The following is a 25207-nucleotide window of genomic DNA, read 5'->3' as shown; positions in this document are numbered from 1 at the left end:
ATTGTGAAATATAGTAACAGTGATGATATGTTTTTGAGGGTCTTCCATGACAGTTAATTTCTTAAAATGGATGAAGTGGAACAGAAATAGTCTACTGCTCTGTGTCACTAGCAAGCCCTTGTACATACTGGAAAACAAAGAAAATGAAGTTGGCAAAAGACTGTAAACTCTATAAGGGCAGGATCCAGGCTGTCTTGGTTAGAGCTGGCTCCCTAGTGCCTAGCATAGTGCCTAGCATAGTGCCTAAAATGAGACAAATAGACATTCATTAGCAGAGGAAAGCAAAATAATTAAAGTAGCATGTTCTGCACTTGGAATCGTACCAAGAGTACAGTTACAAATAACAGTGGGGCATTCAAGTAATAAGCTAAAATATTAGCCATGAAATTGGTTGACAAATGTATGTGAAATAATATATCCCAACATAAGCCAAATATTTCTTGGAGGATACATAGCTTAGAAGGATTCTCAAGGAATGGAATAAATGAACAAGGAAGAAATGGCTGGTGGCATAGAAGCAGGGGAAACTTTGAAAGAGCATGACTATACGATTGCACTTGCGAGTTCATAAGATAGCCAAGGAAGAGAATATTGCAATTGTCAGAAAGGGACCAAAAGAAATACATGCATGTTCCATAATAAAAAAAAATAGCTAGCCTTTACAGAGCTCTTTCTGTGTACCAGGCACTGTAATACATGCTTTATGTGGATTTTTTTCATATAACTCCTATAATAAATTTTTGAGGTGATATTATTACTATTCCAAATTTCTAGGTGAGGAAATTGAGGCTCAGAGAGGTTAACTGATTTGCTCCAAGGTCACAAAGCCAGCAAATAAAAGCCAGAATTTCCCAGGGAGTCTTAACTCCAGAGCCTGAGCTCCTTACCGCTTCCTTATACTACAGCTGAGCCTTTTTCTAGGGAGAGTACATAGCTTTCATCAGATTCTCGAAGGGCTTTGTAAATCAACAAAAGTATGAGAAGCAGTGTTCCAGACTCTAAGCACCATGAAAGCAGGGACAATGTCTGTCTGGGTCAGCACTCAGATATTTGTCACATGGTTGGCTGGAAGGCTATATTAACGCGTGAATGTACTGATGAGTACCTGGCCTCCAAGTTGGTTCCCCTGCATCAGTCTGGTCTCCCTCCAGCCTGCTCCCCAAACTACAGTCTAAGTGACCTTTCTAAAATATTAATCTGGCCATGTCAGCCCCCAAGTTTAAAGATCTTGATTGACTCCTCAACACCCACAGTTTAGGTCTAAAGTCCTTCGCGTACACAGCCATGCATGACTTAGTCCAGTGGTTCTCAACAAAGGACAGTTTTGCTTTGTCCCTCAGAGGACATTTGGCAATGTTTGGAGACACCTTGGGTTGTCACAACTCAGGGGGAGGTGCTACTGGTATCTAGTGAATAAAGGCCAGAGACACTGCTAAACATCTTACAATGCACAGGACAGTCCCCACAACAAAGAATTTTCTGGCCCCAAATGACAATAGTGCCTCAGCAGAGAAACTTAAACCTAGTCCCTGGCAAACATTTAACCTTCCTTTACCACCACTACCTACCCTGCTTTATGCTCTAGAAATCCCAGACTGTAGTTAGTTCCCCCACTCCCATATGGTTTCATGCTTCTGTGCTTTTGTTCATTCTTTTCCCTCTGCTAAGATCACTTTTCCCACCTTACTTCTTAGCACCTTTGCTTCATCCTTCAAGATTAAGTTTACATTTACCTTCTTGGAGCATTGCCCTGAACTCCCTCCTCTGTGTTCCCATGTCACCCCGGGCATATGTCTATCATGGCACTTGATCACATGATATTGAAATGACCTGTTTCTGTATCTGCCTTCCCCCACTTGGATGTGAACTCATCAAGGGCAGGGACCTATTTTATTTACTTTTATGATAGTGCCTGGCACAGAGTAGACACCCACAAATCATTGAACCGAAAGATAACAGATGACAAAGAGAAAGACAAATCACTCAACTCCTAATGAGCTTTGACCTTCTCAGCCAAACAGAACAACCTTTCAGTTGATTCAAATGAGGTAAAGCAGGGGCCAGACTTGGTGAAGAGAGTGTGGAAATGTGTCCACTCTTCTAGATGAGAAATCAGATGGCATAGGGGCTAAGAGCACATATCTGAAAATAGGGATATTAATAGTTTCTTTCTCAAGTGATTACTTTAATCATATAAAGTAATAATCCGTGTAAAGAGCCTGACACGTAGGAAGCACTCAATAAACAGTAGTTACTTTTACTAAAGGCTCAGATGAGTGAGCCTGTAGTTTTATAGATGTTATTGATTAGGATCAGTTCAAAGGAAGGGGAAGCACCTATTCATATTTAAAAAGTAGGTCAATTTAAAGAAAAATATTGTCAATAATAGTGCAAGTGGTGTAGGGGTAAGGCAAAATTCATGACGATGTTATGTGGACAACTGAAGTCTGGGAAACAGAGCTGAAAGGGAGCAACGTTGAATAGTAACTGGATTCGATTTCCTCTAGCTCTAAAGGTCAATGTCTCTGAAGCCATTGTTAGTGATAATACCACTTACCATCCCTTACCTTGTCCAGGCGCTGGACTGAGCACCTTGTGTCACGATCTCATTTAACCCATGCAATAATGCTAAAAAGTAGATAGACTATCATTAGCCTCTTTTCCTTGTTACAGATGAGGAACCCAGAGACCCATAGAGGATACCTAACTTGCCTAGGGTTATACACTAGAAAAGGAAGGGACCAGCCTTCAAACTGTTAGAGGCAGCCCAAGCATACAAATTATGGTCTTTCTCCACATTGTGGCATTAAGTTTATAAGTGAGGAATTTTCTAGTTTAATCTAATCAAGGGCTCATATTTAGATATTGCTTTTACACACGAATTTTCCCCTATAGGATTCTGCTGCTTTATAAACTGCTACTTAGGTCAAAATTAGCTGGATCTTTAACCAACCATGAGACTGGATGACCTGAGAGTCAAGTCCCTTCAAGGCACATTTTCAATTAGCAAAGAAAGACATAGTGCTGTCAAGGCTTGACATCCAGACCAAGAGCTCTTTTCTGCTCAGGGTTATTTCCCAGGGAAGGTTGTTGGAGATGGGCTCATACCACCAGCTGGCGGTTACACCAGTGACCTTTAATGCTAGTTTAGCTTAAATACATTTTGACAGTTCAAATAAATTAATATATTTTTACAAGGTGAGGCAACTGCCACAAATTAGGCCAAATGGTTTGCCTGTGGGCCAGGTCACTAGGTAGATGTACCAAGGCTTCGCTGCTGCTCCTACATCTCTTTCTGCTCCCACTCCCCAAAAGGAAATATTTATTTCTCCCCAGAAGCCACTCGGACAAATGCCAGCAGCCCTCAGAGACTAACCTTAGCCACACCTCAGCAGCGTATAATTCTGGGGTCCCTTGGCAACTAATAGATGCTAATTATGACTGCCGGATTCAGCTCGAAGACTCCCTTCCATACGTTAGGTTGTATGTTATGGAAATGCCTTGGTAGTAAATATAGTGTTTCTATTGCGTGGGTATAAAGTGCCAGTTCCTTGAAAAATTACCTGGAAATGGGAGTATTTAACATGAGAAGGATATAAAAGGAACTGACAACCTAAGAGAGGTGAAAAGGTCCAATTTCTAAAAGGCAGACCCTAGACTGCTAAGTAGCCACACATCTTTCATCCGAGCAGATTTCCTAGACAAGCTGCCCAGCTAAATCAAATGGGAATTAGAGGGATTCTGTGTAGCTAGTATAGAAAGTGTCTCAGAAGCACAAAGGCCACTTTAGTCACAGGAAACTGCCAGAGGGTGACTTACCCGATGGAAAAGAAAACAAACAGACACAATAGCTGGTGTATTTTTGAGGTAATATTAAATCTAATAATAAACATGACACCGATAGTATTGACTTAAATCAAGTTGGACGAGTTGGAGAATTTAACAGCTTATCTTCCAACTACCAGCCTTTATCTCAGAGGCCCCTTGACAGCAGAGAACAGAGTCCAAAACATGTCCTTCTCTGACTCCTGCCAGGTGTGTGCCCTCCCTGGCCCTCTGCCCTGGCCTCAGCTCTCAGAGTGGGGATAATTAGAACGTCATTCCTGCCAGCTTTGTTTTTTCTGGGTCACTGATTTCAGATTTGATCAAAGTAGGAGCGTTGTGCTGAAATAAATTCACTTCCTCTACCTCAGCCAGCCCCAGCTTATTTCCTGGGGGACCATGCTCCATAGGACCAGCGCACACAGATGCTTCTCTACCGACACAGTAGTGTATATAGAGGTCCCAAGAGGGGGCACGTGGTGGAGGAGGAGTCGGCACCCTCTGCAGCAGCAGGACTCACTCTCCCTCTCGGCGGCAGGGCTCTGCCATACACAGGCTTCAGATAGACGTGCTGAGGAACGTATCACTGCAAACTGCTCTGGGAGCTGTTAGGGCTGGTGTTTAATGTTTATCCAATGGCCTCAGTCTGAAAGGCTCTGTAGAACACGCATAACACAAGTTCAGCTTTATACTCCATTACCATTCAAATTCCTAGCTGCCCAGAGGCATATGGTACTGACCAGAGAAGGCCAGCCTGTGTGGAAGTTGAGGGCATGCAGAGACGTGGGGACAGAATGAGGTTGCTGGGCGTCTGGGAGAGACACTCAGAGACAGGGGGCAAGGAGCCCCAAGTGGTGCAAGAGGGGAGGTCAAAGACAACCTTTGTCTTCTTTACAACATCAACAGTTGCTCTCCGTTAGGAGAATTAGAGGAAGGGCCTTATCTCAGACTGGCATTGTCCACTTCATTACTAAGTATAAGGCCTCTTCCAGCTTGGGAAACAGTGGGCCTCAGGATGCAATGACAGTGCAGATCTTGTTTTTAGACTTTCAGGTTCAATGAGAAAAACAAAGCTTTCCTTGGGCTTTCACTCAAGGCAAAAAGGAGGAGAGGAACATTATTGTTACTATTTTGACCAGGAATGGGACAGATTTTTCTGCCTTTGTCTAGCCTTCGAGAAGAGAAATAAAGTACAGAATACGTGAGTGGTGGGATGGAGAGTATATGTAACACTGTTCTCTGAGGCGTGCCCAGTGATAAATAGCAGCTATCAAGGAGACATCAAGGCATTGGGCTAACTCTTGTATCCAAAAAGGACCTAGAGCGGAGCCATGTTTGGTTGGCCTGTGTGTCCCCAGTGCCTAGCACAGCACTTGGCACAAGGTATACCAGACACAGACACACACATGCATACCAGTCCTTTTGCTTCTAACTCCCTAACGTGTCTCAAATCCATCTACTTCTCTCCATCCCCACTGTTGCCATCCTAATTCAGGCCACCATCATCCCTCACCTGGACCACTGCAGACCACTGCAGGAGCTTTCTAACTGGTGGCCTGCCTCCCATTTCACCTCTTCCTGCAATATGGCTCAACAGCAGCCAGTGTGATCCCTGTGGAACCCAAATATGACTATGTCACACCCTTACTTAAAGCCCTTCAGTGGTCTCCTGCAGCCATCAGTATAAAGCTGGACATGTACCTCCCTCCATTGTCTGGTGTATTAGTCAGCTAGGGCTACCATAACAAAATACCACAGACTGGGTGGCTTAAATAAGAGAAATGTCTTTTCTCACAGTTCTGGAGGCTAGAAGTTCAAGATCAAGGTGGTGGTAGGTTTAGTTTCTCCTGAGGCCTCTCTCCTTGGCTTGCAGATGGCTACCCTCTTACTGTGTCTTCACATGGGCTTTTTCTCCGTGCAGACACACTTCTGATGTCTCTTTCTCTTCTTATAAGGACACCAGATTTGTTGGATTAGAGCCCCACCCTTATGAGCTCATTTAACCTTAATTACCTCGTTATAGGCCCTGTTCCCAAATACAGTCACATTAGGGATTAGGACTTCAACGTGAATTTAGGAGGGACACAGTTCAGTCCGTATACCTAGCCACTGTCTACTTCCTGATTCTCATTCTTCACCACTCCCATAAACTCAGCCTTACTGAATTGTTTGTAGTAACCTGGATGGGACATACTGTCTCTAACATCCACCTCTAGACCTTCACCCACGCTGTTCCCTCTACCTGGATTGCCCTCAACTCTGCTCTGTCCTCCCATTTTCACCTCATTCCTCTCCTACTGGTCATTTCAGGCCCTGCTTCGGTAGCACCTTCTCTAGGAATACCATGCCTCCTGATTTCCAGTCTGGGTGAAGTGCTCTCATACCCTCTCTGCTGTCTCCTTCTCATAACATGGGAAGTAATTGCCTAATGGCTCCTCCAACGGCTCTACTAGACCATGAGTCATTTGGGGGCAAAGGCTGTGTCATGGTATTCTTTTGCATCCCCAAAGCCCGGAGAAGGTACTCAGCATTCAGTGAAAGAACAAATCACTCTGCTTCTTTGTGGAGGAAAGGGAGATATGGAGTGAACCAGGCCAAGCTAGGCGGCACTGCGCTACAATTTAGGATTCCAAATCATCAGCTGATGAAACGTACCTGAGTATTCCACAAGATGGATGCTAGGTCTCTGCTAATGGAAAATCCTCTCCCAAAAGGTTGCTGTTAGAGTAAAATCTGGTTTCTCCAGCACTCTGTTTTCCAGAAGCCTCTATGACTTTACTCTTCTATGCATCTACAGGACAGTGGGAGAGATTTGCATATCATAGTGACACAGAAGCCCTAGAGCAGTGGTCCTCAGACTTCAGTGTGCATCAGAATCATCTGGAAGGCTTGTCAAAACACAAGTGGCTGGGCCCCCACCTCCGGAGTTTCTGATTCAATAGATCTAAGTTGGGGCCTGAGAATTTACATTTCTAACAAGTTCCAAGGTGATGCTAATGCCACTGGTCCAGAGTCCACACTCTGAAAAACACTGCTTCAGAGGATCCTTCTGGAATTATTGAAAACAAATTTACATTATTCTTGGAATTTTAAAGTGATAAGTATGTTTACGAGAACATTTGATCAACCACTTGATCTTCCCCCAACTTTTCCAGACAACACCAACGTTGCTGAAATTCATGAGACGGGGGGAACCAATAAACCAATTTTTCTTTCAAGGTAAGACTGCCCCTGGAAAGATATTGTAACCTAATGGTGTGTATTCTGTTCCTTTCTGCAGGTGCGATTAGAGTGGCCAACAGACCTTGCAGTCAATCCCATGGACAATTCATTGTATGTCTTGGATAACAACATTGTGCTGCAAATTTCTGAGAACAGGCGCGTGCGGATCATTGCAGGGCGCCCCATTCACTGCCAGGTGCCAGGCATCGATCATTTCTTGGTCAGCAAGGTGGCAATTCACTCCACTCTGGAGTCGGCTAGGGCCATCAGCGTCTCCCACAGCGGGCTGCTCTTCATAGCTGAAACAGATGAGAGGAAAGTAAATCGCATTCAGCAAGTTACCACCAATGGGGAGATCTCCATCATGGCTGGTGCCCCCACTGACTGTGACTGCAAAATTGATCCCAACTGTGACTGTTTTTCAGGTATGACCTTTTTAGCAATTCACCAGCTCCCCTTCTCTGTTTTCAAAAGAAAAACGTGCGTCAGAAAAGTCAAAAGGAAAACAAAGGTGTTGCTTGTGAACATTGGCTTGTGCAAGGGAGAAAGCAATGGGTTGGGGGTCAGACAGCCTACTATCTGGTAATAGTTCTGCAACTGACTCACTGAGTTGCTCTAGGAAAGCCACAGAACCTCTTCATGATTCGCTTAATTCATCTGTTGGATAGAAATACCACTTGTCTCAGTTGTATCACCTTGCTGATTTGAGGATAAACTAGTATAATAAAAATTTTGATACTTGAAGAAGTTAAGACCACTATACAAATGTAAGATCATGATATTATTTGTACTTTAGAGAAAGGAAAACTAGGTAAAACCTACATGTACTGATTTAGCTAAAGAAAAAATTACTTCCTGTAAGTGACTGGTTTCCAGATTAGTAGTGTGTGCTATTTGGAGCCTAAAGGGACTAGGGCAGGCCGCTTTGGGGACACATGGGCAAAATTAAATTCCACAATGAAAGGTTCTCAGGACATCAGTCTGCTATTGCACTGTTTAAAAAATATCCAAAACTTTCTCCATAATCAATAGTGCCCTTTACTTCCAATTGAAATAGAAAAAATAAAAAGAGCCTTTTCCCCAAAACATGAAGTAGATATTCCAGATATCAAACAGTTCTCTAAATGTCAATAGATACATTTATAGCTGGGACATGGAAACCGCTCCATGCTGCATACAACCCTGTTAAACTGTTCATCCAGGCCTGAATAGTTCTCTTAACCTTTGCCTTTCCTTGGGCCAGAGGAATTAAGAGCCGGTACCTTGGTCAATAGGACTTTTGATCAAAATTTCCAATGTTTTCCTGGACAATTAGTTTTATAGTTATTTTGCTAATTTTTATCTTTCATTCAAGGCAAATCTAGTGTTTACTCCAGTTCTCAAATTTCATGTTCTGAATCCTTGTTGCGCTTATAGACTTAGTGTACTTTGACAATGTGACAATGGAAATTAACGACAGAAAGGTCCTCTAGGCACAGTAGCATTCGAAAGCCCTAAGATAGTTGCTACAAGCATTGACGGGCATAAATCTCATGGATTTCCAGCCAGATTTTGTGTGGCTGTCATTATTTGCTGTTTTTGCATCTTGCAATACAATAGATTCCAAACAGCAGGATTGAGGATTTCACAAAATTGGTGTTAACTGAGATAATTGCATCTTACTGTTCGTCTTCAGTGGTACTGACTCCAGAATTTTGAATAAGTTTCAAATTTGTCGAGGAGGGCATGCAGAGAATGCTGGTTCACTTATTGTTCCTTTTAACACGATTCTTGATGCACAATGATTTCCGTATATAGTATGTTCCTATAAATACTTGTGATAATTATTAAAATCACGGTCTTTCTCCCATAGGTGATGGTGGCTATGCCAAAGATGCAAAGATGAAAGCCCCTTCCTCCTTAGCAGTGTCACCTGATGGTACCCTTTATGTGGCAGACCTTGGGAATGTTCGAATTCGTACCATTAGCAGGAACCAAGCCCAGCTGAATGACATGAACCTTTATGAGATTGCTTCACCTGCTGATCAAGAGCTCTACCAGTTTACTGTCAATGGAACCCACCTGCACACCTTGAACTTGATAACAAGGGACTATGTGTATAATTTCACCTACAATGCTGAAGGTGACTTGGGTGCAATTACCAGCAGCAATGGCAATTCTGTGCACATTCGCCGTGATGCAGGTGGGATGCCCCTTTGGCTTGTGGTCCCTGGTGGGCAGGTGTACTGGCTGACTATAAGTAGCAATGGAGTCCTGAAAAGAGTGTCAGCCCAAGGCTATAATCTGGCCTTGATGACCTATCCAGGAAATACAGGACTTCTGGCTACCAAAAGTAACGAAAATGGATGGACAACCGTCTATGAGTAAGTTTCTCATTCTCAGCATACGCTGTGTTAGATTTTTATTTGAAATTGCATTATAGTGGGAAAATGGCTTAGTAATTGCTGGGTATTGCTTGCTATTTTCTCCTAACAACCACAATAAAAAAATAAAAAGTCAAGGAGAAAATTTTACTCAACTCCTAGGGTTTGGACCCATTTCTCCAGAGCAGTTTTGCAGAGCATAATAATAAAAACATAAACTGAATGAAGAATCAAGTGTGGCACTGCAGGAGACAGGAATGAGGTAGAAGTCCGTGTACTCAAGAAATTTATAGCATAGCTGGGAGAACAAGGTAAAATTTCATTTAAATCACAAACTAGAAAATATTTCTAAAGCAGCAAAGAAGCAGTGTGGTTTAACTAGTATTTATTGATCCCTGTGGGGTTTAATGAATGAATAAATGAATGTGTGCCCAGCCTAGCCCAGCCCAACTCAATATAAGTTGCTGTGGGAGGTAAGAGAGAACTTAGAATATAAGAAGTAGACCCTGGAAAGCAAGTGTGAAATGATGTGGCGCAAATGCTGAACAGGAGAGGCTGCATTCATTGCCTGCTTTTGTGACATGTGGAGCCAAATGCTCCTGTATCACCTTGGGCTTCCTTGGTTTCCCTGTACAAGTCAAAGAATCCAGCGCACTTGGGCATTCACAGACTGGATCTGTGATAACTTTGTTTAACTAGAAATTGACACAAGATGTGTCTGACAGCACGCTACTGGGAGGTGTCATGGCATGGAAATAGAGATCATTGTCCTTGCCTTTTAAAGCGTTGACAACCTTGTCTGCAAGTCAACCTATTAAGAAAGCTAGTCTGCCAGTACTCAGCAAGCATCTTTCCCAAAAAGGGAATTGCTGAATTTTTAGCCAATTAATTGAATGAATATAATCCGTAGAATCTGAACCCAGAACCGGAAATGGCATTAAAGTTGAAGAATGTGAGAATTGGTGATATTAAGTAGGAGTGGTTCCAAGTGTGACTAATCTGTGAGGTTGTAGAGAATATGAAGAGAATATGTCCAGTCCCATGAAAGTCTCCTGAGGAAAGGGACAAAACAATTGGCCTTCAGGTTTTGGATCATTTCCCAAAGAAATGCCACTTATACAAAAGAGCTGGACAGCTATTTTAGTTTCACTTAGAGAAATGTATTCAGTTGTTTCTGTTAGAAGTTTTCCTCTATTTTTTGAAAAATTTCTCTTACATCTCAATAAGAGTAATAAAAGCCACTGCTCACTGAAGCTTTATTATGTGCCATGTACTAGGCTAGGTGATTTACATACATTATTTTATTCAATCCCCAAAATAACAACATGGGCTAGGTGCTCCTAGTATGCCTGCTTTATGGATGAGGAAACTGAGACACAAAATGGTTTACTTGTCCTGATTCACACAGATATCCAGAATTCAAACAGCAACGGCCAACATTGTTTAATATACTTAAGAAAGATAAAGTTTCTAATGAGAACATCTTTTTTAAAAATTCATGCAAGATCACCCTGCAGCTGAATTTAGACAAACTATTTTGAAAGCTAGTAGTTGACTTCAGTCAAGCAATAAGAAATGGCTGACAGGGCCAGCCCAGTGGCATAGTGATTAAGGTTGCACACTATGATTTGGCAGACCAGTGTTCGTGGTTCGAGTCCCTGGCACAGACCTGCATACTGCTCCTCAAGCCATGCTGTGGTGGCGTCACACGTATAAAATAGAGGAAGATTGACACAGATGCTAGCTCAGGGACAATCTTCCTCAAGCAAAAAGAAAAAAAGAAATGGCTGAGGTATTAACTAGTTTTCAAAATAACCAGTTTAACCATTTATTTATCAAATCATCACATTGTGCACTTTAAATATATACAATTTTATTTGTCAATTATACCTCAATAAAGCTAGAGAAAAAAGACACAAGGTAACCAGTTCAACCAGTCATTTATTTATTCAACAAATGTTTACTGAGCAGCTACTATGTGCCAGGCAATGTTCTGGTGCTGGGGATACAGCCATGAACAAACCAGATGACAAGCCCTGCCTTTATAGAGGTTACATTGGTCTGGAGGGAGACAAGTAAAATGCACAGGATTTCAGATGGTGATAAATTCTAGAGAAAATAAAGCAGGGTAAGGGAGATTGAGAGTGTGGGGCAGAATGGGTTTCTATTTCAGGTTGGGTGGTCAGGGAAGGCCTCCCTAAGAAGGTGACATTTGAGTAAATACCTATGGAACGTGAGGGAGTAAGCCATATGGATTTCTTGGGGCAGGGAAGAGAGAGAATATTCCAGGCAGAGCAAACAGCAAGTGCAAAGGCCTTGCAGCAGGAACAAACCTGACATGATCAAAGGGAGGTAAGGCAGCCACTGTGACTGGAGAGGAATAGAGTAAGAGGACTGGGGAGATGAAATCAAGGAAGTGGTCAGGGCTACATCATGTAAGGCCTTGTAGGCTCGGTAAAGACTGACTTTTACTCTAAGTAAGAGGTGGAACCACTGAAGAGTTTTGAGTAAAGGAGTGACGTAATCTAACCTACGTTTTTAAAGAATCACTCTGTTTTGAAAACAGACTACATGGTGGAAGCAGTGGAACATAATGGTGGAGAGCAGAGGGGTTTGCGAATAATCCAGGCAAAAGATGGTAACTTAGACCAGGGAGTGGGGGGATAAGAAGTGGTACAATTCTAAATAGATTTTGACAGTAGATCTTTCAGGACTTACTGACTGACTGGGTGTGCAGTGTGGGAGAGAGAAGGGTAGAGATAACTCCAAAATTTTGGGCCTGTGCAACTGGATGTTGGACTTTCCATTTACCGAGATGCGGAAGACTATGCAAGACGTACGTTATACTGGATGGGAGATCAGGAGTTCAGTGTTGGATATGATCAGTTTGGTTAGGCATCCAAGTGAAAATATCAACTAAGCAATTGGATATATGAGTTTGGAATTGAGGGGAGAGGCTGCAGCTTTGCAATTTGCAGATCCAAATTTGGCATCCACCAGTGTTTAGATTGTATTTAAAGTCATGAGCTGGGATGAGATCTCCATGGAAGCGAGTGTAGACAAGGAAGAAAAGAGATCTGATGACTGAACCTGGAGCACTTCAATGTTTACAGTTGAGGCTATGAAGAGAAACCAGCAAAAAAGACTGAGAAGGAAAGTCCAGTGAAGTAGGAAGAAAATCAGCAGGATGGGATGTCCTGGAAGCCATGTAAAACAGGAAGAAGTGATCAGCTGTGTCACATACTCCTGATAAGTCAAGTAAGATAAGGACTGAGAATTGACTATTCAGTCTAGCACTGAGGAGAACATTGTTTGCCTTCAGAAGAGCAGGTGCTGTGGTGCAGTGGAGGACAAAAGCCTGAGCAGAGCGGATTTCAGAGAGAATGGATACATGCATGTTCATAGCAGTATTATTCATAATAGCCAAGAAGGGGAAAGAACCCATGCCCACCAAATCATGAGTGGACAAACAAAATGAGGTGTACCCATACCATGGAATAATATTCACCTATAAAGAGGAATGAAGTACTGATTCATGCTACAATGTGGATAAACCTCAAAAACGTTATACTAAGTGAAAGAAGCCAGACACAAAAGGACAAATATTGTATAGTTCCTTTTATATGAAATGTCCAGAAAAGGCAAACTCATAGAGGCAGAAAGTAGATTAGTGGTTGCCAAGAACTGGGGAGAGGAGTGAATGAGGAATGGTTGATAATGAGTGTGGGATTTATTTTGAGGGCGATGGAAATGTTCTAGAAGTGGTAGCAATGTTTGCAAACATTGTGAATGTACTGAAAGCCACTGAATTGTATACTTCAAAATGGTGACTTTCATGGTTTGTAAATTATATCTCAATAATAAAAAGAGAGCAACTGGGAGGAGAGAGATTGGAGACAGCGAGTAAAGAACTCTTCTGAGGAGCTTTGCTGTAAAGAGGAGCAGAGAAATTGGAGCTGGAGGGGAAACGGAATAAACAGAAGGAGTTTTTAAAAATGAGAGAAATAACAGTATGTTTGTTTGCTGATGAAACTGATCCAATACAGAGGGAAAAATTGATGATACCAGGTAGAGAAGAGAATGTTGTAGCCAGATCAGTGTGCCTGATTTCCACTGGCGGCACGTTGATGCAGGCACTGTGTGGCAAGCAGGATACTAACGGGGACTGGAGCCCAGGCTCTTACCAGGAGTTGGCAGGCAGTGAGTGAAAAGGTATCAACTAACATCGTTTTGTTGAATAGTCAATCTTAAGCCACTAAGAGTTGAGAACGCAGGCATTCACATAGGGGTAATCATGGAATATTCTGGCCACAAAGAGACATTAGAGGTCACTTTACAAATGAGGAAACTGAGGCCCAGAATAGGGAAGTAACTCGCCCATTTGCATTGCTAGTTGGCTGGGTCTCTAGTCAGGTCTTTGAGCTTCTAGTCTAGTGCTCTTTCCACTGATGCCCCACTGCCTTCCAGGAAAAGGAGGAGGATTTGAGATTACGAGAGTGACCATGGGAAGTCTAGGGAGCTAGATTTCCCCTCCAGTAGCAGGAAAAGAGCAGTATGATAGCACCACGAGATAGACAGGGTGGCTGAAACTCCATTTCTTCCTTCTCCCTCCTTCGTAACTCCAGTCAGGATTATGCTGAAGCCTCTTGAACAAATAGCGTCTTTGGGGAGGAGAGGTTCCCTCTTCCTCCTGAGGTGATCCGTTCCAGTGCTGAACAGCAGTCCTCAGTGAAACATTGCCCCGTCCCTTCTCGCCTGCACATATGGGAATGAGCGATTTCCCAACCCACGTAATGTAACTAATTCTTCCTACAGTCTTCTCTGTACAAAATCTGACTTCTTTCACTTTTATCCTCCAGCGCTTTAGCCAGTTCAGAATACTCCTCCGAGTTTCCCCTTGTGCTTCTGAAGCTGGGGAACACAAAATTGGACCTACTATTCCAGTCAGAGGCAGAGCCATGCTGAGGTCGGTAGAAGGTGGCTATGCCCCTGCTGCCAGGCCCTTCTAAAAGAACTCGAGCCTTTCTCTGAGGTGAGAAGGAGCCTGCCTTCTCTGGCCAAAGGGGACAAGTGGTTTGCCAAGGTAGAAATAGGAATTCTGCTCTGAGATGAGTGGCAGAGAAACAGAAACAGAAGCAAAATCTGGCAGGATGGAGGACTGCTGTGCAGAGGTTCCTAAGCCGGTGATTCCTCCAACTTTCAATTATCTGCGGCAGCAGAGAGGAGATATGACACAGATGACCCTGAACAGTGGAGAATTCAAATGGGATTTTAAAATGCATCTTGTGTGGTGGTAGTGTGAGGGCTTGTATTGTGCAGTGTGACGTTGTTTAAATAGTTCATTGATTTTCATAATTCCGTTTGACTTGGACCGGGATCAAAATTGCACACCCCAAGTATTAGTACTTGATGCTTGACTGCCCCTAAGTGTCCTGAGTGTCAGGGGAAAAGCTGACCACAGAGAAATGGCTAACAAGGAGGTGACTGTCAAGGCAAGAACGCTGGCCAAATGAAGCAGGGGTTCTGGCCCGAGGGGCTGGCGGGCTCCTAATTGCAATGACCCTGCCATAGTGGAGGTCCGGGGGAGGGGCCCAGCAACTCACATAGCTTGTTTCTCAAGCACTTCCCTGGCAAAGGCTTCTGCTGTACTAAACTGAAAAGGTCCCTGCCTGAGGCCAAAGCGTCAGTTGTGTCACTGCTGCTGGTCCAGCTGAGCTGACAGTTCCTCAGGCCCTTGCCCTTTGTGGGAGGCCTCCGCTGGAAGGAGACTGTGCATTTACATGATCTCGTGATCCTCAGTCTTCTGTATTCTCTCTGTTGCTTGACTTTGGTAGCACGCCCCTCACCCCCCACCCTCCATAAAACGCCATTCACTGACAACTTGGAAAAGCCCTCATAATAGCTCTGGGTGGCTTCTAGGCTGTTTTACAGCTGCTCAGTTTATGGAAGATGGCTAGTGAGGGATTCTCCCTCCTCCCTGATAAGATTAGAAGGGGGTAACAAGGTAAACAAGCCGTGTCTCTGGGTGAGATAGTTGACTGGGCATAGGATGTGATTCCCATGTAGAACTGGTCAGTCCAAACACGTCAAAATATTTCCAGTGCTTTCTAGAATCTCAGAGTAGGGAGGGAACTAAGGCACTGTGTGGTCCAGCCCCCTGCCTCTAGGCAGGTGAAGGATTTCAATTCAGCAAGAAGAACATAGAATTGTCAACTGTTCCTTCAGGTCTCCAAAGACAGAGACTCGATATCTTTGCTCAGTCCCCTCTCCATGTGCTTTATGCCCTTGAGAAGGCTCCAGAATAGGCAGACAGAACTGTCGTGGGTCATGCTGAGAAGTACAATAGAGACAGGGAGTGAGTAGAGGGAAGAGAGGCTACTGGCAGAAAAAGCTTTCAGAGTTTGGCAGGGAAGATTAGCTGCTGCACAAGACATCTGTGTGAGCCGAGCCTGGCCTCCCAACACCACCATCGGCGGCTCTGTGTCTTCTCTAACTACGTTGACTCTCATATCTAGCCATCCTTTACACTTCCACAGGCAGCAGCCTGTTTACCTCATTTAACAAGTACATGTAGTGAGAATCTACTCTATGCCAGATTCCAAGAATATGGAGATGAATGAGATACTGTGCCCTACTTCTAAAGATGTGAGAGTTTACAACCTAATAAAGAAGACAATTCCGAGTGATAGGCAATCACAATACATTTAATAGAGGCAAGAAGCCACCATCTTCTGTTACACAAACTAAGGCTGCAGCCTCCCAACAGGTCTCCCTGCTCCATATCTCTCCTTCCAAGATTCACTGCCACCAAAGCACTGCTTTAATCATAGTGTTCTCCCCCGAAAAGCTTTCTATGCCTCTCCTTTCTCTACTGACTACATGCTTTCCTCCAGAGACTGGTACCCCAGTTCCCCCATGCTCTGGCTCCAACATGCCTCTCCAGCCTCATCTCCCACTACCCTCCCAGAGGAACCTTGTGCTCCAGCAACCTGGTTCTCTCAAGGGACATCCTGCCCACCTGTACACTTTCCTTTGTGCCATCTCTTGGAATGCCCCCCCAATCTCTACCTATCAAGGATTGATCTCTACCTACCTTCCAGGATTCAAATACCACTACCACCTCCTTCTCTTCTTTCCCCTCTTCTGCTAAGCCCAGCTGGAAATAACTTCTCCCTCCTCTGAACTTCTACAGCTCCTTGTTTACAGAAGTGCATGGCAATATTCCGGAATTAGAGTAATTTGTGGGCATATCTTATCTGCCCCACTAGACTTGGAATTATTTTCAGCACTGTATCCTCAGTACCCAGCACAAGACTGATATTTATTAAATAAAGGACAAGTGAAGATAGAAAGGCATTATGGACTTGGAGCTGAATCATAGGAAGCCAAATGAATTTATTGGTGAAGAGGAGGAATCCAGTATTTCCTAAAGAATGCTTATAAGTTGGTCAGTTTCTGGCATGAGAGGGTAAAGAGGGTCTGTTTCCTTTTAAAAAAATAAGCAATGAATCTTCCTTCCACAATCTTCAATATTTTCGTAAAACCAAGGGTGAAGGAGCTCCTGGTTCTCACTCTGCATAGTTTAGCTCTGGCTTAAATTGTCCTCAAGGGAAAGGGCAAGCTATCCCTTATGAGAAAATATCAGACCAAATATATTTTTAATAATGTGTAAATATCATCTTCCCGTCTAATCTATATGCTCCTTAAGGAAAAGAATTAATTCTGAATTTCCTTTACAAGTGTTTTCTTTGTCCCGCGGGGGCATGTCTATGTACGTGCACAGATGCACACGCACGCACATACACACGTGCAAGTGCACACAGCCTATCACCATGCTGAGCAAAAGGGTAGTTACACTCACTGCTTCACTGATGGGTGTACTGTGGGACCCTCATAGTGGATCTCTGTGAAACCAGGACAGCAAGGGACAATGTGATGGGAAATCTCCTCTTACGAAACCCACCTCTGATGACTGCGAAGACAACAGTCATTGGCTGATGGCACAATTCACCAGCCAAAATTTGCAGGCCTGGCCAAGCAAGTGCTACACCCTGGCTGGGGGAAGGAGAGGATTGCTACCAGGCAGTGGCCTGAGGGGATCAGTTTCAGCATATTGGCTTGTACTCTGCACCAAAGGATGCAGGCACCAAAGGGAAACACACACAGCATAAGAGATTTTGATTAAACTTGTTTCTTTGACATTCAGTCTGGAAACATGCATTCCCCTGTGATAGAGGGAAAAACCTCAAGCAAACCGTAGGAAATCAAAGGCTCCCTTTATTTCTTATCTACTTTTGAGCAATCTTTCCAAAGTTGTGGAAATTATCCACTGATGATACATCTGCCTGTCACTCTTCCTTTGGAAATGATGCCACAAGAAAGAGACATGCCTATATGTTTAGGGCCGTATAAATGTTTGAGCATATGAGAGACACCACACTGCAGATACCACCAAATGCAATTGCTTTGCCGTGGCTAGCAGACTTGGGGTGCGTGAGTATGCTGTGGGATAGAATGCTTTAGGGTTTGTTTTCTGGTTCCTTCAGTTTTATTGAGATATCATTGACATACAGCACTGTATAAGTTTAAGGTATACAACATAATTACTTGACTTATATATATTGTGAGATGATTACCACAATAAGTTAACATCCATCGTCTCATATAGATACAAAAAAATGGTTTTTTCCTTCTGATGAGAACTTTTAGGATTTACTCTCTTAGCAACTTTCATATAAACGATAGAGCAGTATTAACTATTATCATCATCCTGTACGTTACATCCCCAGTACTTATTTATCTTATAACTGGAAGTTTGTACCTTTTGACTGCCTCCCTCCAATTCCTTCTCTCCCCACCTCCGCTCTGGTAACCACAAACCTGATCTCTTTTTCTATGGGTTTGGTTTTTTTTAGATTCCACATATAAGTGAGCTCATACACTATTTGTCTTTCTCTGTCTGACTTATTTCACTTAGCATAATGCCCTCAAGGTAGAGTGGTTGTTTACGGTAGAGTTAAAGTGAAATGTACACTTTCAAATAAGGATGCCTCTCCAGCCTCAGAAAGGAAATCAGAAAATATAACCTTCTAGCTACGCAGTGACTACATAAGACTATGGGAAATTCTTCCTCATCCCCAACATCATTGCCTTTCTCTCGATAAAAGGACCAGACAGCAGCCTCCTAGATCTAGACCTATCTGGACAGTTACCCACGACTGTTTAGCTTTCCTCTCCAAATGTTCTTCTGTCAATCTGGGGAGTAGGTTTGGGAACAGACTATGTAGGAACATGGCTGTGCTCTTGGGAATAAGCTTTTAAAGGTACAATCTCAGACAAAGAGCACCAGTGACTGAGCTTAAAAGGTGTTTGGGGAAGTGGGCTTAGGAAACCGGATTTATCCACAGGCCACTGCTAAGGTTCATTGGGATTTTTGGCTCTTGTACATCTGTTCATGGATGGCTCAATTGGCATCTGATCTTGTCATCTTGCCCTGAGGAGTGGACACAACTACTGCCCTCACCTTTAGATGAAATCTTTCTTTAAAATAAGATGCTATGTGACCAGGAGAGAAGGAAACTTTCCCAAGCTGGAAAGCCCATTGGGAACCTGCGTGCAGAGCATCTTAGGTCAGATTTCCTGGAGGAATGATGAAGAATGACCTTGCCAAGGGTTGAGGAAACCCCTTAGAAATCAAGAAAGGGAAACCACTGAGCCAGAGTTGCTGGCGATGGATGTGAAACAGAGAGGAAATACCCGATAATCCAGGCTGTAGGGCCACAATCTCCGTCATGAGGAAGGCCTACAGCAGCTTCCTTCTCTCTGCTGCCTGGAAACTCCTTACTACAGGGAAAAGCAGATTGGTACCTTGGGAGAATCAAGGCTAGACATTGTTTTCTTCTCCTGGACGCAAGACCAGCCAGACAAGGTTGGGGCTTTGCTAGTCATTCATGCCCTTCTATGTCCCATTTTCATCAAGGGCCTGCTTCTTGCAGCCACAGAGCCCCAGAGCAGACCGTGGTCAAACAGGCTGAGCAAGAGGGAGGATTTTGCAATTAATCCCAAGTGCAAACAGCACCCTTCAGCCTTCCCTTGGTAATGAGGCTTTAGCTGCATAATAGCAACATGCCAATAACCATTTTGACTAAAATCCATTTAAACAAAGGGTACATCCAATTAAACAACCAGGGCTTGACATATCTATGATGTCAAATGACCTATTTGATTATTTTTATTTGCATACATGACTGTTTTAACTGACTGCACTTGGGTGCACGCACACACACACTCATGTACACACAGAACTGAACTTGAGACAGCATTGTGTATAGCCTCAAGTTCAGTTCTTTCCTATAAAATAAGGTCCAGCCCCTTTTCCCAAGCCTACCGAAGGCTAGTCTAGGTTTTAAAATTTGAACAACTATCCAGGCAGGCTGAGTTCTTTAAAACCCAGTGGATTAACACTGACTCACTATGCCATTTGGCATAATTGTTGGGGGAGAAGGTAGCAGAGCCAGCCTCCCCCATTGTGTCCAGGCTGTATCCTGCTCACTTTGGGTAAAAAGAATATAATTGTTTAACATTTTAAAAGCAAATAAAAGTGCTTAAATATTTTGTAATTTGCAACTTGAAAAGAAAACAGTAATGGGTTTCCAAGTGCATGTCTTTACTTTTAATGAAGTGTTTATTTTTCATGGTTCTATTGGCAATAAAAGAACAGCTCCACATCAAAAGCCTTCAGGGAAGCAGTTTCCATTTGGAGGACAGTGAGATTGCCAATCATTCTGATTTTTTTTAAAAAGTAAACTCACTAAACTATATGCCTAGATATAGGTTATTGCCTATTATCCCAGGTAATTATTTTTTTTTTGTCTGTTACTCATATTGGCAAATTATAGCACATTATGTACTATACTCTAAAAGATAAAAAAAATTAAGTGACACTGAGATCAGGGGGCTCCAGAATGTTTTAATGAACATGTTTCCATTATCCTCTGTGCTTGTTCATTTTGTTGGAAGAATGATTCATTCATTTCAAATTTGGCAACTTAAACAGCAGCAAATATAATTTTCCTATCACAATGCAAAATCAGTTTATTGGCCTTCTCGGGTTTGGAGGGCCATTCGTGCCTCCTTTTCCTTTGCCAACAGCACCCTCTGCTGCTGTTTGTTGTCCATTGCATCTAATGGGATCGACCCAAATTGCAAACGGAGGCCTCCCTGCAACATTGCACACAGCAGGACATGATTTATAAATCAGTTTTCCACCCTGGTGATTCATTACCAGATATATTTTCTCTGTAAAACAGCACAGCTCAAGGAAGTCATCAAGAATTCAGAAGCTGCAAAAAATACCTTCGTTTGATTAATCATCTCTCTGACCTTTTTCTTCTTATTGAACAAGGTTAATAATACTTGTTATCACTCAAAGTTAAACTGTATTAGCTGCCAAGTGATTTTTATTTTGCAAAGGCCTGTTATCACTGCCAAGAGGCTTCAAAGTTGGGACTGGTTCCATTCCTCAGGTATGACCCCGAGGGACATCTGACCAATGCAACATTTCCCACTGGGGAGGTCAGCAGCTTCCACAGTGACCTGGAGAAGCTGACAAAAGTGGAGCTAGATACTTCCAACCGTGAAAATGTCCTCATGTCAACCAACTTGACAGCAACTAGCACCATATATATTTTAAAACAAGGTAAGAATATTTCCAGCTTTCTCTGACTATAATAGCACCTATCTTAATTTCTACCATCAAACCTCTGAACACCGTTCATAAATAGAACTCATTTCTGGCTGAGAAGATGGCTTCTTCTCCCTATTTTCCAGCTATGGAGGCTGAAAGCCAGACAAAATCACACCTTTCACGAAGTCCACATAGCAACATTGGGCCGTGTCACTGTGGGAGTTATGGGGTTAAATCGCTGCCAAATCTGCTCTTGCATCAAGTCATTTCCCAACACCCAGCTGTTTGTAAGCACTTTTAGGCTCTCATTGGGTCATATTAAAGAAATGAAGTCTGTGCCCCATCTGAGATTAGCATTCTAGATCAATGCTGACATGGGTGAAAAAAAGGATGAATTAGAATACACACTGAGCAAGAATATAAGTGAAATGAGAGAATTAAAAGCTCATTCTATTCAAAGAGAGGAGAGTAAGGAAGAACCAAAGAAAAAGGAAAGGAAAGAGGGAGGGAAGGAAAGAAGGAAGAAGAGAAAAGAAAAGAAAGAAAGAAGGAAGGAAGAAAGAAGGTAGGTTGCATTTGGAACAAATGTCTTGAAAGCTACAGGGGAAGTAGACACAGAGAAATTGTTTTCTCTCTGCCCAGTCATTAAGGACTCATTTTATTGTCAGGTTATGGGGCCTGACATAGAACTGTTCAACATTCCAATCCACTCTCAAAGGATCAGTGGTGGCCTTTGTCAGTGTTATCATTTTGTGGGGTACAGCAACTGTGCTAGTGTCCCCAGGCAGTAAGGATGCTGAGTTGAACGTCATACTCGTCTCATTCTAGCTCCCAGCATTTCAAACTGAGGAGGCTGATCCACCACGTCAGAAAGGGCGCTTGTGAGGGAATTCTTCAAAAATGAAAAAGAAAAAAAAAAAACAGCCTGCAGTATTAGACAGGAGTCTTTTATCCAAGAAACAAGACACCCCAGCTGTGAAAATAACAAGACCCAAATGGGCAGAGAGCACATCCGCCTGTCAGAGTGGTTGTCTAGCCCAGAAGGCAATTAGGTCCACAGCATCTCACCTGCTCATCCTCTCTCAAACTTGCCTTCTAAAGCTAAATCCTTCTCTCCTCTGTTTCCTGCACTTCCCTTTCTTCCTCCTCTTTCTCCTTTACTCCTCTGTCTGCAGAAAATACTCAAAGTACCTATCGGGTGAGTCCAGATGGCTCTCTGCGTGTCACCTTTGCCAGTGGTATGGAGATCAGCCTCAGCTCGGAGCCACACATCCTGGCCGGGGCGGTCAACCCCACCCTGGGCAAATGCAATATCTCCCTACCCGGAGAGCACAATGCAAACCTCATCGAGTGGCGGCAGCGGAAGGAGCAAAACAAAGGCAACATTTCAGCTTTTGAAAGGAGACTGAGGGTAAGGGTTGACCTTATACAAGATGTGGAACTTCTATGTTTGAAAACCACAGAGCCTCTCTAATCTAAAGTCCCATTTCTCCAAAGCTTTTCTGGTGGCTGACTAGGTTATATGATATACTAATTCAAGAGAGGGTGCTAATGGCTGATAATGGTTCAGTATCCTTAAATGAACATTCTAATAGGAGCTTTCTTTGTCATTAGCCAGCTAAAGTGCTCTAACAGTAGCAATTTCAGTCACCAAGAAAGTCTGGATGGAGAAATGTGTTTAGTCGGGAGGCCCTCCAGAATCCCCCACAGCACGCCCTAGAGATGGTTACCAGGTCTACCACATTGACCAGGTCCCTGCTTTGGGGTAGTTTATTTGGAAAGACCAGACAGGCACACTGTGACACAAAAGGCAACATTTGGACAAAGGTAAGATAAAGGGAAAAATAAGTGAATTATATCATTGCCATGAGTATGTCTTAAGAGGAAATTAAAGATTTGGGAGTTTTCAAGTCCTTACCAAGCACGGTTCCCCACAGTTAACCAGAGATCTCTCAGGAAAAAAATCACCTTTTGGCAGCATATGAAGCCTACAAACACCACAGCACTCTGTCTGCCTGTCCCTTCTTAACATTAACCAATGTTAGGATGACGTGACCAGCTTTCCAGATGTAGTAATGTTCACTATCTGCCCCAGAGCCCTGCCACTCTGAGGGAAACAATCGCTCACTGTTGAGGCCAGGCCTGCTTTGAGCACCTGTGTCATGCCTGGGATACCAGGAGTGCTTGCTGCTTCTTCATGCATAGTAAAAATTTGCTCACAGAGAAAACGTGGTTACCTTTAGGCCCTGGAAATGCAATGCCAAACAGCCACCCGATTCCAGCAAGAAGCAGTCAAACCAGCCCTATGGTGTGATGTGGACAAAATAATCCACGACAGTGCTCACTTTTCAATCATTTCTATTGGTGACACTTAGACATAGACTTCAGTGGGTGTTTTTTGTAATAGCCACTAAAGTTGGCTACATGTGCTAGTCAATTTGTGTATTTTGATTCTACTGACCAGTCTCTAACAGAATATTTACCACATCTGCCACGGAATTAAGAAGTAAAACCAGTCCCAGTAGTTGAACCTCTCTGTATGGGTAGCAGTGAGGGTTTCTATTAGAGTTCTTCTAGAAATGGGATCTCCTGGATGGAACCCTGGATGGGGAAGTTAGATGTCCTGGCCTTAATACCCAGTTTTACAACTGGCTTAAGGAAGGCCTTTATTTTCTTCACCTGTGAAATGAAGATAATGACTATATTGTACTAGAGAAAAGTAAGACTTATCTACATATGGTGAATCAACCTCATGGATTCATCACCGAAAAATTTTATCAAATAAGTGATCCCTTAGTGCCTCCCCCAGCTTATAGCCTCAGTAAAACGTTATGAACCATACCATACACTATGTGACTTTGGGATTTTCCATTCTTTACGATAACCCATAGTATAGTATGTGACTTGGGGATTTTCTACTTTCTAGGGTAACCCATCCTCCATATGCACAGATAATGGAGAGAGACTATAAAGTGTGATTTACACCTCATATCCCAGATTGTTGTTAATGTTGAGAAGCTAATGGTCGTAAAACGTTTGGAGGCTCTTTAGTATTAAGGAGTAGAGTGAAGTGTTAATGCTATCTATATTTGACCCGTTTCCCATCCTGTGGTAGAGTTGAGCAGGTTTGTGAAATGGTTTATAAGAGTGACAAATTCAGGGCCTTCTCCTCTACGTGACTTCTAGAGTACTTCCTGAGGTCCTGGGACTGGAGAATGGAGCCACTGGTTAGCTGGGTGGTGTTGCTATGCATGTCCCTAGAAATCTAACAACAATCCTTTACGTTTATTTAGTGCCTTCAAGTTAACAAGATGCTTTCATAGCCAGGATTTTATTTGATCACCACAGCCATCAATTGCTGTTATTCCCAATTTACAGATAAGGAGACTAAGGCCCAGAGAGGTTAAGTGATTTGCCCAAAGTCAAACAGCTGCTAAGGATCAGAGCCAGCACTAAAACGCAGGTCTTTGCCTAGTGCAGCACTCTTCCACTACATCATGCTGTGCTGCCTTGTTCCTTAAAATAATTAATCTATAAATCATTGCCCCACTCAGTGGAGCCACCTTGGCAGGGCCTGACTCTCATTTCAATGCTGACAAAAGGAGACAAATAATCGACTCTAATGTACTGGCAAGTGTGGGTGGTGCGGCACAACTGGCTGGCCTCCAGGCAGGGAAAATCTGGAGGAGGCAAGAGGAGGGAGGCTATTTCCCAGGTTAATTCTTACCTGCTCTCCCCATCCTTAGGCATTTTTGTTTATGCTGCTGCCTCAGTTTCCCCAGATTAGGCATATCCCATTTAATAGAATGAATATGCTCCCAAAAAGTAGTGGTGAAACCAGTTTTGACAAAGCAAATTCTCTTTCCCTTCTGACTTTATTTCAGAGATAGTGCCCCTTCGCTCTGGTAGCTTTTCAAGGGGCAAACTGATGACACATGAGATGTAACTTTCTCTCTTCCTGGGCTGAATATGCTGTTACCTATTTGTAAGCATAGCTGTAAAGAATAAACCTCTCTGATGCCCTGAAGTACTTTGAGACCTTGGACCTAATCATTTATTTCTCCTGGTGGACCAGCCATTCCAGAGCAAGGGCAAGTAGGGGTAGCAGAGCTTT

The 25207-nt window shown here is 43.2% G+C and overlaps 1 protein-coding gene across 2 annotated transcripts in view; it reads left to right on the top strand.

The window, feature by feature from the left end:
* Positions 1-25207, top strand: part of TENM1 (teneurin transmembrane protein 1) — a 748343-nt gene that overhangs the window by 695330 nt on the left and 27806 nt on the right. For both annotated transcript variants that reach the window (XM_070502852.1, XM_070502851.1), the window contains 4 exons: positions 7103-7469; positions 8897-9407; positions 20933-21105; positions 22269-22504. In XM_070502852.1, the coding sequence (XP_070358953.1) occupies positions 7103-7469; positions 8897-9407; positions 20933-21105; positions 22269-22504 (1287 nt within the window). The remainder of the gene's footprint in view (positions 1-7102; positions 7470-8896; positions 9408-20932; positions 21106-22268; positions 22505-25207) is intronic.

The sequence above is a fragment of the Equus asinus genome, chromosome X, assembly GCF_041296235.1.
Source record: "Equus asinus isolate D_3611 breed Donkey chromosome X, EquAss-T2T_v2, whole genome shotgun sequence".
Taxonomy (NCBI): domain Eukaryota; kingdom Metazoa; phylum Chordata; class Mammalia; order Perissodactyla; family Equidae; genus Equus; species Equus asinus.
This window is presented reverse-complemented; position numbering and strand designations above follow the sequence as displayed.